Source organism: Podarcis muralis, chromosome W (genome assembly GCF_964188315.1).
Source record: "Podarcis muralis chromosome W, rPodMur119.hap1.1, whole genome shotgun sequence".
In the NCBI taxonomy this organism is placed as follows: Eukaryota; Metazoa; Chordata; class Lepidosauria; order Squamata; family Lacertidae; genus Podarcis; species Podarcis muralis.
In genome coordinates, this window is record NC_135674.1 from 24,597,001 (window position 1) to 24,609,777 (window position 12,777).

The 12,777-nt window shown below is 48.1% G+C and overlaps 1 protein-coding gene across 1 annotated transcript in view; it reads right to left on the bottom strand.

Moving 5' to 3' along the window:
• Nucleotides 1–5,019: 5,019 nt before the first annotated feature.
• Nucleotides 5,020–12,777, bottom strand: part of LOC144326329 (uncharacterized) — a 105,240-nt gene continuing 97,482 nt past the window's right edge. The window contains exons 8-10 of the mRNA XM_077922869.1: nucleotides 12,627–12,723; nucleotides 11,985–12,089; nucleotides 5,020–5,028 (exon numbers count right to left, since the gene is read on the bottom strand). Of these exons, the coding sequence (XP_077778995.1) occupies nucleotides 5,020–5,028; nucleotides 11,985–12,089; nucleotides 12,627–12,723 (211 nt within the window). The remainder of the gene's footprint in view (nucleotides 5,029–11,984; nucleotides 12,090–12,626; nucleotides 12,724–12,777) is intronic.

Genomic DNA, 12,777 nt, shown 5'->3' on the forward strand with positions numbered 1-12,777 from the left:
CATGAGAGCTAATACACTATTATGCTCCAATATACGAAACAGCCCCTTCTCTAGAGAAAGCTCAAGAAAATACAAACTTCGGGCTTTGTAGATGGTTGTAAAGGTTGCTGAAAGGTTTCTAGTTCACTAGTTGGAAACAGCTTCCAGGCTAGGCAGGACCAAGGTTGCTTTGTAACTGTTCCTGTCTGCCTGCTTGCCATTGTGCATATTTGTAAACCATTTCTGCCAAAATATCTACATCTGCAATAGTAGTTTCTGGAAGCAGACCCTGCAAGAGTGCACACTCCATGAAGTCCATATGAAGAGTGTTACGGAATGGAGGGGGGCATATGAACGAAGTCTTACTCCCGAGTAAGAGACGTAGAGCCCGAGGCGATGACCTCAAGGGAACCCTGCCACACTAGGACTCCCCTCGCCCCGTCACAACGTTGCACCAAGCACCGCACAAAAGTCCAAAACCCCGAGAAGAAAGCGCCATTTCTGACCCCGTATCCCGATGCTATACACGATTGATGTATTTTATGAATGAACAATGTATTTGCATGAGGATGCGCTCTAGCCAATCAGATGGCGTTGAATGTAGCCCTTCAGCCAATCGCAGCAATGTCATGGCTCTGCAGAGGCAGCTCAGTTACAGCTGTTTTGCATGCTCCACTGAGCGCTGACAAGGTGATGACAGCTCCCGCTGCGAGAACAACGGACTGAGTCAATTGAAACCTCATTACCCTGTTAATCCAATCAAAACTAGATGTTGTTTAGTTGTTTAGTCGTGTCCGACTCTGCGTGACCCCCTGGACCGGAGCACGCCAGGCCCTCCTGTCTTCCACTGCCTCCCGCAGTTTGGTCAAACTCATGCTGGTAGCTTCGAGAACACTTTCCCACCATCTCGTCCTCTTTTGTCCCCTTCTCCTTGCGCCCTCCATCTTTCCCAGCATCAGGGTCTTTTCCAGGGAGTCTTCTCTTCTCCTGAGGTGGCCAAAGTCTTGGAGCCTCAGCTTCAGGATCTGTCCTTCCAGTGAGCACTCAGGGCTGATTTCCTTCAGAATGGAGAGGTTTGATCTTCTTGCAGTCCATGGGACCTTCAAGAGTCTCGTCCAGACCAGAATTCAAAAGCATCTATTCTCCGGCGATCAACCTTCTTTATGGTCCAGCTAGATACAATGCAGCAATGTCAGGCCAGGCCACTTCTGCAAAGAACCGTCTGTATTAAAAAAGCCTAAAAACACTTGGAAATTCATAGAAAACCACTGGTTTCACTGATTCTCTTCATTCCACCGCCAGTCTGCTTCGTTGGCCAAGGACTTGGGAACCCCTCGGTCCCCACCAGAATTCCCCAAGCGGGAGGTCACCTACTCACAGGAAGGTACTTTACCCGTAGGTGACAATCACTTGGCAAAAGCTCTCCTCCGGACTTACCCAGGCGGCAGACTATGCAAACCAAAGTTCTATTGTCCTCTTGCAGTAGGTGCTTAGAATGTACTTCCCAAGACATATCCTGTATTTGCATGTTACCCCAACACATTTCTCCTATGTTAATCATGTACAACCCTCCCCTTTTCTGATGGAGTGGTGATGTTTAGGGAACTGTCTGCTGGGATAAGATAGGAACTTTTAAAAGTCCTTGTCACCCCGTTCTCGGGGTTCAATTCCTCTCTGAACCTGTTGCGCAATCAACTTTGGTCTCCGCTATTTGCTCCGGTTGGTGGCTGGACTCCTTCTTTGTTCCGCAGGGACCCACGGGCTCTGAGCAGCCTCCCACCTGGATTTTTCCGTAACAATAGAAACTCGACTAACCCTCTTGAGAGAAGAAAGGTGGCTTTTGCTCCCACCGCAATGTTGTAATCTAAATAAGCACATCTTCCTACAAGTGAATAGTAGCCACCTATCGGGGGGGGGGGGAGGGGTATGCTGAGAGACATGGTTACGGTGGAGAGCAAATCTGTGTTCCACAATCCGAACATCCAGAGAGAAACCAGATGGCAGCTTTTTTTTACTGTGTCCACAGAACTCAATGAAAGCCAACCAATGGTTTTGCAGTTGCTTTCCATGGACATTTTGCAACCAAGCACAGAATTCCTTGAACCTCGGAAACGCTTCTGATTTCTGCTTGAGCATGAACACATGAATGTACCTGGAAAAAGCATCAATCAATACCATGAAGTACTTTGCACCACCTAGAGAGGTTGCAAGTGGACCAACAAGGTCTGCGTGGACAATCTGGTAGGCTTTAGATGCCCACCTGCCAGAAACCTTGCCCTATTGAACTGTGTGTCATCATGATGGCCTTGGCCGGTTGTGAGTTGTGAAGGCCGCTTCCTGCAAGGCCCTTTCCACCTGGCCTGGGGGGCAGGGCCCAGACACCAGCTCTACTAAAGAGGCTCCTGGTGAGACCAGAGGGACATCGCTCGGCCTGACAAGAAACCCAAACTATTGGATTCTTTTTCCCCATCTTTTTGTGCCTGCTAAACAGCCGTGTCATGCTTATGATAATATTTTATTCTCTTGGGAATTCTGCTGTTTTAAATGTGCATTTTATATTTGACTTTACTTAGCAATGTTGGGTTTTTTTGGGGGGGGAATGCTTAAGTTTTTTGTTTTGTTTTTGTTAACTTTGTGTTAAATATGTATTCTGTAGTTGACTTCCTTTGTAATGTTTTATTTTGAAATCTTTAATATTTCAGTTTTTTTGTTAACTATGTTGCTTTAACTGTATACTCTATATTTGACATTCTTCAGCTTGTTTTATTTATGTTTTAATATGCTGTAAACTGCTTTGAATTTTTTCTTGAAAATATAAAGTGGTATAGAAATGAAATTAAGAAGAAGAAGAAGAAGAAGAAGAAGAAGAAGAAGAAGAAGAAGAAGAAGAAGAAGAAGATCATCATCAACAACAACAACAACAACAATAATAATAATGTTCATTGAAATGTTGTGTCTAAAGACTGCAGCTGATGGAGAGATCACCCCTCCCTCAATTTTCTATCAGATTATTTACATTTGGTAAATAATTCTTATTGCTATTCTTATTGTATTGATTATTATAATTGATTTATGTAGTTCTGACGGTTTAGCTGCCTTGAGCATGAAAATAGAAAGGCAGGATACAAACCTAATCTAATAAAGAGCCCTCCTCCTCCTCCTGAGCCTGGGGCAGGACCGTAGCCTGAGAGAGAGAGGGTTGCACAGTTCCCCGATTCTTTTGGAGGAATTCCACACCACACATTTAAAGCTCTTACACCACTTGAAAGAGTCCAGGCTTTCCCTCAAGAATCCTGGGAACTGTAGTTTGCCAAGGGTGCTGAGAGATGTTAGATCTGTAGCAAACAGAGGTTCCCAGGATGTGTTGGGTGAATCTGTGACTCTTAGTGCAATGCTTCTTGAAATGTGTGGTTGTGACAATTGTCCTCATAACAGCACTGGGGTTCGGATTGCAGTGTGTGTGTGTGTGTGTGTGTGTTTTGCAAAATGGTTTAATTAGCTCATTCTCCTCCTAGCACATCGTCTTCATTCAACTCTGGCTGTTGAATGAATGCTTTCTGATAATCATTCTTATGTTTAAGTGGGCTTTGGCCTCCTTCCAGACAGCAGCTTGAAAGGGAAGCAGAGGAAAGCTCAAATGATGACAGAAGGCAGGGGCATCCAACAACCAAGAGTTTTGGTTTGGATGTGACACTTTGAGAATTCCCCAAGCCATCCCGAAGCCCCCATTTCACTCTGGTCCATCTAAGTATCTCCTTTCCACCCATGCCTCCCCTCCCCCCAAAATATTCACAATTAAGAAATCAGAAAACAACCCCCACCTCTCTTTCGACAGAACTAGATGGAATGATCAGGCATAGCAACTCCTGCAGAGAGGATAAAACCAACATGTTTCCAAGGGACACATTTATCAAACAAGATATCTGCCCATAGCTCAGTCAGTAGAGTGTGAGACTCTGCATCTCAGGGTCGTGGGTTTGAGCCCCACGTTTGGCAAAATATTCCTGCATTGCAGGGGGTGGACTAGATGACTCTTGTGGTCCCTTCCAACTCTACAATTCCATGATATCCTGTGAGGAGTAGTCAACTGAGTTTTACTCAGAAGAGATGCGTCAAAATTAACACAGCCACGTAATTTGTGCCCATCAATTTAAATAGGTCTGCTGTGGAAAGGACTGATGTTGACTACAACCCTGATGTTTTCTGATTATTTTATAGAGCGTTTCCCTCAATACCAAAAAATGGAGGCAGAGACAATTTACTGAATTTCAAAACCACCGAAGCTTTATTGAATGAACGAATCAATTTATTACAGTCACAAACCAGAATATGGACTTATACAGAGATAGAGAACATGTAGAAGAAGAAGAAGAGTTTGGATTTGATATCCCGCTTTATCACTACCCTAAGGAGTCTCAAAGCGGCTAACATTCTCCTTTCCCTCCCCCCCCCCCAAACAAACACTCTGTGAGGTGAGTGGGGCTGAGAGACTTCAGAGAAGTGTGACTGGCCCAAGGTCACCCAGCAGCTGCATGTGGAGGAGCAGAGACGCGAACCCCGTTCCCCAGATTACGAGACTACCGCTCTTAACCACTACACCACACTGGCTCTCATATATATGTAGGTTAAAATCAAAATCTATAAGCTAGAACACAGTAAAGAATACAGATGTGAAGCTATTAAAAGGTGTAGTTTAAGACCTTAACCGCTAATTTAAAATATGCATGTCAATGCTTTATTATAATTAAGGCAGGTAAAATAATTATTACTCTTAATATTATTCATTGCTATGAGGCTTCTTGAAGCAATTCAGAATGCAATCAACATTAGCAGAACACTTTCCTTTACAAGGACAATTTAAAAAGCAACAATTTAAAAGCAATAATAAAGTAATATTGCATAGGAAAGAATTCTAAAACAACAGCAATGATCACAATTAGCAACAAGACACAATGAAACAGCAAGCAAAAATTGCCACTCCATCATCGCTGAGCCTTGAAACTTGTGTCTTATCCCCATAATCGAAACTGACATCAAGTCTTATGTCATCTGGAAGAGAATGACGGAGAAGAGAGATGAATTTATGCCACATTTACTGATTCACCAAATTGACCTGGCCCCCATTCCACCCTATTTACAAGGAGGCTTTGTGGATCCTGTCTTTGGTGGCAACGACTCCTTCCAAGCCTGCAGTTTGGCCATCTTTGTGCTGTGGCAGGATTTCACAGCCACATGACCCAGGAGGTCTGCATCAAGCAAGGATGCTGCAGCTACTGAGTGGGCACTCCTTAGTCTGGAAAGTGCATCCCATGTCCCCAGGCTGTGGGTGTTACCTTCTTTGGGGCAGAAGTGAGCCAGCTCCAGAGGGACGAGAGCATGCTGTAGAGCAGTGTTTCCCAACCGGTGTTCCGCGGCACACTAGTGTGCCGTGAGACCTTGCCTGGTGTGCCGTGGGAGGGAGGCGGGAGAGGCGGGGCGGCGGCGGCATCTCCTGCTGGATGCAAATCCAAACATGGCGGGCGCCTCCCTCGCTCCTTTGTAGGCGGACCATCGAGAGAGAAAGAAAAGGAGGCGAAAGAGCGAGAGAAGGCGCCTGCGCGGAAAGAGGAGCGAGCAGTGCGCCTGTGCGCCGCGGCGCCCGAGATCGCTTCTTCCCACCGCCCCTTGCTTCAAAAGAGGTCCGGGGGCAGCGGGAAGCGCAGCGCTTCTTCCCCGCTGCCCCCGGACCTCTTTTGAAGCAAGGGGCTGCGGGGAGATCGCTTCTCCCGGTGCTCTGGAGCGGCGCGGGGGGCGGGAACACCTGCCCCAGCCGCCCCGCTTCGGAGCGCTGCTCCGAAGCGGGGCGGTGGGGCGGGAACCTCGCACCCCGCCGCCGGGCATCGAAACGATGCCCCGATGCCGGGCGGTGGGGCGGGAACCTCTCCCCCCGCCGCCCGGCATCGGAACGAGGTCCTGGACCTCTTCTGAAGGCAGGCGGGGGCAAAAGTCTTTGCTCCCCCCGCCTGCCTTCACGGGACAGCGGAGACTTCTCCGCTGCCCCGGGCGATCTTAAAATGCTGGCGGGCGGGAGCGAAGCGTTCGCTGCCGACCCCCAGCATTTTAAAATCTCCTCGGGGCAGCGGAGACTTCGCTCCCGCCCGCCAGCATTTTAAAATCGCCCCGGGACAGCAGGGGCTTTTAAAATGCTGGCGGTCGGCAGCAAAGCCCTCCTGTCCCCGGAGCTTGCGGGGCGGGAGGTGGGAAGAAGGGCTTTTCTGTTGGGAAACTGCCAGGGAGATATTGTCCATCATGGCCCCAAGCCGGCTGCCGGACGTCCATCGATCTCCCGTAGCCAGGCAGATCCAGCAGTTAGCGACACGAAGCCTCAGAAACGGATTGCTACATTCCAGGCTTGTGCACACTGTTTATCAGCAGAAACCACAGCCAGAAAGCTTGCACCGCAGAAGAGCATAATTTACAGACTTTATTTAGCGTTGAACAGAACAAAGGAAAAACATGACCGTTCTGAGTCAGTGACTCCGACCGACTGAAATCGAAAGGAAACAGCAAACATAAACATCCTGTGACTAGGACATGCGCAGACTCTGTGACTCTCAAAGCCTGCTCCCTTTTAAGGTGGAACGGAAATATCCCAACATCCTCCCCCTTTCCGTGTAACCTGTAGTACCTGTGGTTCACCCAATTGCAACCTCTGTGTGTAAACCTTTAGTTGTTCTTTGTTAACAACCTTAGACAACAGATCAGCAGGAATTTCATTTCCTGCCATGTAGGACACCCGAATCAGTCCCTTTTGAATACACTCTCTTGCACGATGTAGCTTAATCTGCAAGTACTTGGTTCTCTGCTTGCAACTCTCTGAGTTCAGCAAAGCCAAACATGATCTATTGTCTTGGTACACTTGTATAGGACATTTCACAGAAACCCCGATGTCCTTAAACAGTTGCATCAACCATTCACAATCCATGAGTGAAAATGACAGAGCATTGAGTTCTGCTTCACAGGAACTTAGGCTCACTGTCGTCTGCTTCTTGCACAACCAGTCAAACAGGCAGTGGTTGTACATGTAGCATACTCCAGAAGTGCTTGTACCATCTGTGGTGTCACTTCCAAAACTTGCATCTGCAAAGATTTCAAGACCTCCAGTCTTCTGACTGGTGAACCTCAGCCTGTAGTGCATAGTCCCTTTCAAATAGCGGGCTATGCGCTTCAGAGCTTTCCAATCCTGAACCGTAGGATTGTTGGCATGTCTGCTAAGCAGATTACAGCTTACAGCTATGTCAGGTCTTGAACATCTGGCAATGAAATTCAGTTTGCCTAGAACGCATCTGTACAGCGTTGTGTCAGAAAACGCTTCAGCAGTACTATCTACCTGGTAACCTGTCACCATCGGTGTGTCTGCTGGGTTTGCATCAACCAAATTCAACCTGGTTAATACATCAGCAATTCTCTGTGTTTGGTGTACCAGAAAATTACCTGCTTGGTCCTTCTCCACCTGCAGAGAAAGATAGTTGGATACCTCACCAAGATCCTTCATGTCAAAGTGCTCCTTCAGCTGAGCTAGGGTGCTTTGATAGAAAGCCTGATTCTTCCAAAACATCAGAAGATCATCAACAAAACATAAACAATACAGTTTGTTTTGCCCCTCCTCCTTGACAAACACACATGGATCAGCTTTGCCCTGGTGAAAACCTAGAGAAAGCAACGTTTCAGTGAGTTTTGTGTTCCAACACCTAGCACTCTGCTTGAGACCATATAAGGATTTCCGCAGTTTACAGACCATTCCCTTCTGTATCTGCATCCCGTCAGGTGGAAGCATAAACAGCTCCTCGTTCAAAATCCCGTACAAAAAAGCTGTATTAATGTCATGATGGGAAACATGCAGTTTCTCCTCCGCAGCGATCTTGAGCATCAGCCGAATGCTCTCATATTTGACGGTGGGTGAGTAGGTCTCGTGGTAATCCTGTCCTGGTACCTGTGAAAAACCTCTGGCAACCAATCTGGCTTTGTGTCTGACAACCTTGCCATTCTGGTCTGTCTTGGCCTTGAAGACCCATTTGCTGCCAACCAGTCTCATACCTGGGACTACCGGTACCAGCTCCCAAGTTTGGTTCCTGTTCAAGGAATCAACTTCAGCCTTCATGGCATTAAGCCAAGGCTCAGCATCTTTAGAGGTTAACTCCTGAACCTCTTTGAAGCTTGAAGGTTCCCACACCTTCTCTGAGCTACTAAGAACAGCAGTTGCAGTCTTAGCAAACTCATCAGCAAATCTCTTAGGAGGTCTGCCTTTGGTCGCCCTTTCAGACCTACGTACTAGACGCAAGTCTTCTGGACTCATCTCCTCTTTCTTAGGAGAAAAATGAGCAATGGTGAACAGTGGTTCTTCCAGTTCATTGTCAGACGCATCAGATGGTCTGACTGAGGCCTTTGCACTCTTGTAGTCTGCTGTGTCATCACTCTCACTGACATCAGCAGCAGCGCCGCCCAATGAACTGGAATCCGAACTCTGATCATCATCATCATCATCATCATCATCATCATCATCCTCATCCTCATCATCATCATCATCCTCAGCAGCTTCCTCAGCTTTAGCTGCTTGCTTGACATCACCTTCATCCTCCTCTGGGTAACTCTGGAAAATTCCCACATTTTCCCCCCACTTTGGATTGTACTCAACACTCCTTGTGAACTTTATGGACTTAGAGTCAGTCATCCATACCCTGTATGCACCTTTTTCGTACCCCATGAACAAACCATGTGCCCCACGCTTCCCAAGCTTGTTGCTCTGTGGGGAGTGTGCCCACATGTCAGAACCGAAGATTCTCAGGTGCTTGATGTTCGGTTTCTTACCAAACATCTTCTCGTACGGAGTACAACCAATAGGTGATGACAGTCTGCGATTATAGGTATAAACTACCGTCGACAGAGCTTCCCCCCAAAACTTATCAGGGAGGTTGGCATCATGCAACAAGGTTTTCATTCCTTGCAGCAACGTTTGATTTGCTCGCTCCGCAAGCCCATTCATCCATGGCGATCTAGGCGTTGACATGTCATGCTGGATTCCCTTCTCAGTCAGGAAAGCTTCAAACTGCTGAGAAGTGAACTCCCCGCCGCGATCGGTAAACAGACAGCCGATACGTTTACCGTGAGCATTCTCCAGCCAAGCACAGAATGCTTTGAACCTAGGAAACGCTTGTGATTTCTGCTCGAGCATAAACACATGAATGTACCTAGAAAAAGAATCAATTAGAACCATGAAGAACCTTGCTCCTCCCAAAGAGGGCGCAAGAGGACCAACCAGGTCTGCGTGAACTAGCTGGTAGGGTTTGGAAGCCTGCCTGCTAGACTCTTTGCCTTTTGGAGCAACCTTCACCTTGTTCTCTGCACAAGATACACATTTCATGTGATACTTACAAGGTTTGATGTTCAAACCTTCAACCAATCCAGGCATCTTGGCCAGCGCCTGCCAAGACATGTGACAAAATCTTCGATGTGCATCATGAATGCATCCTGCATGAAGAACCTTGTTAGTTTGTGCAACACAACAAGAATCAGCATTAGACACAACAGCATTGTCATCATAAGTTATACAGAATAAACCATCTATAAACTTTGCATGCAAAATGTCCTCTTTGCCTTTCCTGATGACACAGACGCTCCTCTTGAAGGATATCTCAAAGCCACGCCCAGTCAGCTGTGGGACGCTAAGCAAATTGTCCGCAGCTCCAGGAACATACAGTACATTACTGATGGTTGTATGCAAACTTGCAAGTTTCACAGTCCCTTCTCCTGCAATTTGCAACGTCCTTCCATCAGCCAGGTGGATCTCTCCTTCTTGAGGCGAGAAGGAGATAAACAGGTGCTTATCCTTTGAAAGATGGCGGCTCGCACCAGAGTCCACAATAAACCTGGCTTTAGCCTTTGGAGCAGTCTTTGCAGCAAGCAAAACCTTGTTTTCCACCGGCGTGGGCTTTTGCAGCTTGCCCCCCTGCTCCTGGCCATGAGACTTGCCTTTAGCCTTTGGTGAAGCAGTGCCAGCTAACAAAGCCTTGTTTTCCACTGGCGTGGGCTCTTCACCCCCCTTCTGCTTCGGGCCATCTGCAGGCATCTGTCTTTGTTTACCTCTGGCCTTCCGGCCTCTGCAAAGACGATGACCTTGGTTCCCATGAGAAACAGAGCTCTCAGCTGCCGTCTCCTTGGCTCCCCTGGAGGCTGGAATGCTGCCTGGGATGACATCACAGTCTGCTCCCCCTGCAGCTTGCAACCGGTGCCCTCAGCATCCCTGCATTCACTCGCATTCTGGGAAACAGCCAGGACCTCCGATGCAGTCAAACTCTGGGCATTACAACTCTGAGCTGGGATGACTGGCATGTGGGCTATCTTCAAAGCATTCCACATCTTACGTGCCGTCACGTTGCCAGCAAGCGTAGCAATTTCCTCCAGAGAGACGGATAAGACTATTATGTCAATGGCCCTCGAATTCTGGGCCTCCCATTTCTCTGTCAGAGGATCTGGGGGGGCTTGAGACACAGTATGCCAGACTCCATACTGACGCAGCAAACTCTCACACCATTTTGCCCAGGTCTGATAATTGTGCCGATTTAACTTTGGGCACTCAGTGGCCTCTGAAGCTTCAAAAGCGTGGAAAAACTCCATTCCAGCTTTTTACTTGAGCCGTGAGCCTTTATGCCTTCAAAGACTCCTTATCGTGGCAGCTCATTAATCACGATGCCTTTTGGCTCGGCTCCCAGGCCAATTAAGCCTTGCCGGACATCAAAAGCTCTTGCCGGGGCCCACAGAAAAGCCTCTGCTCTCGCTGCTTTCGCTTTTCACATACCTCAGCAGTCTGACGCAGTTGTCTTACTCTCCTGTAAGTGCCGTGATTCTGGGCCCGAAACCTTGTTGTTGGGAAACTGCCAGGGAGATATTGTCCATCATGGCCCCAAGCCGGCTGCCGGATGTCCATCGATCTCCCGTAGCCAGGCAGATCCAGCAGTTAGCGACACGAAGCCTCAGAAACGGATTGCTACATTCCAGGCTTGTGCACACTGTTTATCAGCAGAAACCACAGCCAGAAAGCTTGCACCGCAGAAGAGCATAATTTACAGACTTTATTTAGCGTTGAACAGAACAAAGGAAAAACATGACCGTTCTGAGTCAGTGACTCCGACCGACTGAAATCGAAAGGAAACAGCAAACATAAACATCCTGTGACTAGGACATGCGCAGACTCTGTGACTCTCAAAGCCTGCTCCCTTTTAAGGTGGAACGGAAATATCCCAACATTTTCTTCCCACCGCCAGCCTTCAGAACAGCCTTCTGAAGGCTGGCAGTGGGAAGAAAAGCCCTTGTCCCCCCCCCCCCCAGCCTTCAGAAGAGGTCGGGGGACAGACTGTCCCCGGACCTGGTCTGAAGGCGGTTTCCCTAGGAACGCATTAATTGATTTTCAATGCATTCCTATGGGAAACCGTGCATCGCAAGACGAAAAACTCGCAAGACGAAGAGACTTGCGGAACGAATTAATTTCGTCTTGCGAGGCACCACTGTACTTTTTATATAGGCACAGAGTTAAATTTTTTAACATTTTCTAATGGTGGTGTGCCTCGAGATTTTTTTCATGAAACAAGTGTGCCTTTGCCCAAAAAAGGTTGGGAAACACTGCTGTAGAGAAAAGAAAAGACCGTACTGGATCAGATGACTGATCTGATCCTCAACCCTCCCCCCCCCCCCCAAAAAAAATATGGGTGCAAGAGAACATGGAAGTAGACCCAAGCCAGGGAAGACTTGCTTCCATCATGGGATGAGTGAGTTCTATTGCCTGGCCCCAAGGTGGAAGTGTAAGATCAAGGAAGAGGGCAGGAAATGTCTCCAGCCTTGTCCGGCATCCCAGGGACACACATTGTGTTGTGCGCCTGATACCAGACTGTGATTCCTCCTGTGGGAATCCTTTCACAAGCCACTCTGGGAGCCTCTTGGGGCTGTGAAGGTGCCAAAGGTGAGAGACTTACCTTCAGGCAACTGAGCCTTCTTGCACAGGACATCAGCCAGCTAATGCCACTGGCTGTCAGTTGCCTCTCCGCTGCAATCGCACTTGTTGTGTAACCTCTCAGTTCCTGTGGGAGGAAAGGGGACCTCAGAATCAGGAGGCTGGTCTGGGGGAAAGAGGCAGACCACTGTGAAGCCCTTTACACTCTCAGAGAGAGATCCGTTTCTGTTCTAAAATGGCAATGTCCTCCAGCCCCAAATTGTAGCTCTGCATCCAAGGCCCTCCTTTGGCTGTCTGGGCAAGTGGGCCTTTGCTGGCTGGTCCATGTGGCCAGCTTGCCTTACAAGAGGGGAAGGGCCCAAGAGGTGCACTGCTAGGTGGCGGCTTCTCCATGAAAGCTTTCTAGGTCAAACAGCCACTGAGGCCATCAAGATACTTACATTCATCAGCAAGTTCAGGGTCTTAGTGCTTGGGGCCTCCCAGAGGAGGCCTCCCAGCATCAGAGTATAGCGTTCCTCTAACTCCTGCAGGCAATGGCAATGAGGGAGAGGATGCGCCAAGCAGGGGAAAGAGAGATCAGATGTTGAGCAATGGGAGCAATGCTTAAAGCGTGTGAAGAAGAAACAACAACTACAGAAGTCAAATTTCAAGGCTAACAACTTACCTGCTTGTCGGGCTCAGTTTTGACCTCAATGACCGCCGCAAAGGCGGCATGCACAATCAGGCTGTGGAGCTTCAGTGGTAATTTGGGCTTCTTGAGGCTGGAGAGAAGGAGGGAAACCTTTTTAGACTCTGTCTCCTTGGAGTCTTCCTCA